At 43.8% G+C, this 2188-nt stretch overlaps 1 protein-coding gene across 1 annotated transcript; it reads left to right on the forward strand.

The window, feature by feature from the left end:
- Nucleotides 1–241: 241 nt before the first annotated feature.
- On the forward strand, nucleotides 242–721 carry SARC_07085 (hypothetical protein; the record flags this gene model as incomplete). Its single annotated transcript, XM_014298980.1, has 1 exon — nucleotides 242–721. The coding sequence occupies one exon, from the start codon at nucleotides 242–244 to the stop codon at nucleotides 719–721; it is 480 nt and encodes a 159-aa protein (XP_014154455.1).
- Between the last annotated feature and the right edge of the window lie 1467 nt (nucleotides 722–2188).

Here is a 2188-nt window from a genome sequence, read left to right on the forward strand (position 1 = left end):
TGAACCTATGTAAGACCATGTCAGATGGAAGGTTCTCGTCGCAAAACATAATGCACGCGACTGTAAAGCATTTCGGCTATGGCATCTTCCAGGACGCTAAGTATTTTATAAAACTAAGCAACGAGAAAAACAGGAAGGGGTTTCACCGGTTTCAGAAGTGACTCTCTGAAGTGATGTTGACGAAACGAGATGGCAGCTTGCACAAGCTATTTGAACCTGATGTGGTATTCTTGATTCGGAAATGCCTGGAGGAGTTCCTAGTATTGATGCACTGATATTGTACTATGCGCTCGTGGCTCATGAGATAGCGACTGATCGAGAAGACTCGTCGTTGCCAAAACCAACTGATTGCGAGTCGCCTGACTCCCAACCCATGCTAAAGGAGGGACAATCTTTGATGGAATCTGAAAGAGAGATCAGATTCTTAGGCATGAGCATACGACACATGTCGACCTGGTCTTGCGAGACAGGAAATGACTCCAACAGCCCCACCTACAGCTTCCCAGCTGTCACTGATTTCTTTGCTCCCTTAGTGACTACAAAAGGCTCTGAGGACGAGAAGGATATGTGGCTGCATGGACAGCAACAATCAGGGCTTTTACACTTTGAGCTTCCGACAAGTGCATCAAGGATTGCCAACTATTGCAGCCTGTATACAGAAATCTTCAAAATCTATTACTGCTTCAGCTTTAGATGCCGGACGAAGGCATGTGAAGACTAATCTGTATCTATCTATGGCCAGACATTAACACCAGTTTAAGGTAGATTCTGAGCTGCTTGCAATTCAAATCGAGAAGACTGGAAATAGCAAGAAGTTTAAGGACAAAGGGAAGCTGCCCACTACATACCGACCGGGTTGAGAGGACAAGCAGGTGTCTACGAGTAGTTTAGCTTTAAAGAAATATGCGCAAAAGTTTTTGGTTCGCGGCAGCACATATAAAAGTATAGCAAGTTGGACTAGGCCAAGGCTACAGTTACGCAAAGCGAGATGTTTGTCCAACAATTTTCGATGGACCCCCGACCGGAGTTATTGACATCACTCTTAATTCTTCCAGAAGAAGGAACACCAGGGTCTCACTATCTACTACAGATAGACACACAGATATCACGTGCACAAGCTAAGGATATATACGAGCAAAGTTTTAATATGCGTGCTTCACCGGAATTCTCTCAGATCCTGAATTACCCAACAGTTTGCTGATCAGACTGCAAGTCGAATTCGATCATAATTGCGGAAAGGAGGTGAAGTCGTAAAAGATTTCCTGGTCGTGGAACTTCTTAAGATTTAGATCCTGGTAAAGTCCATAACGCAATGACTATTTAAAAAAGAGCCGCCGTGATTTTAGAGGCCGCTAGTATGTCCGCCAGTACGGATCACCCACCAACCCTTATTAAAGCCAACGCGAAAGTCTCAGCAAAAGATTTGGAAATCAAGGAAAATATGGATATTCTCGGTTTAGTACTGTTTCAGGCTGTGGTAGATTGGTCGTGAGAAGTTTTGAAATTCAGATCCAGGCCATGATTTCAGAGGCCACTTAGATGTCCGCCCGTACTGGTCACCCACAACTCGGTATCACAACGCGGAGACTTCAACAACACATTTGGAATTCAACGGGGATATGGAAGCTCTCGGTTTTAAGTTCACCAAGAATGAGCTAAATCTACCCAACTCTCAGGTCCTGAATTAGCTAACAGTTTGGGGATCAGACTGCAAGCCAATAACGATCATAATGATGAGGAGGATTCGAGGCCGTGGAAGATTGTGAAAGCGTTCAAAATTTAGATCCTGGCCGTGATTCAGAGACCACTTAGATGATCGTTCGTACTGGTCACCCAACTGATATCAAAGCCAACACGGAGGAATCAACATCAGTTTCAGAAATCGAGGCGGAAAAGATAACTCCCGGGTTCATCTACACATCTCTTAGATACTGATTTAAGCAGCAGTTTAGTGATCAGACTGCAAGCCGAATTTAATCATAAGGGCACCGCTGCCGAAAATCTGTAATATAGTATTTGTATTCATGCAATGGCAAACACACATGCCAATCAGGTGCAAACAGAACACAATCCGAGACTGCTATCTCTGAAATGTCCAGGAGAATATTGACTGACTGTGAATTCGTGTGCGACAAACAGGACAAACAGGACAAAACATGCACCAATATGAATATGTATTTATATATAC

The sequence above is a fragment of the Sphaeroforma arctica genome, assembly GCF_001186125.1.
Source record: "Sphaeroforma arctica JP610 unplaced genomic scaffold supercont1.540, whole genome shotgun sequence".
Classification (NCBI taxonomy): domain Eukaryota; class Ichthyosporea; order Ichthyophonida; genus Sphaeroforma; species Sphaeroforma arctica.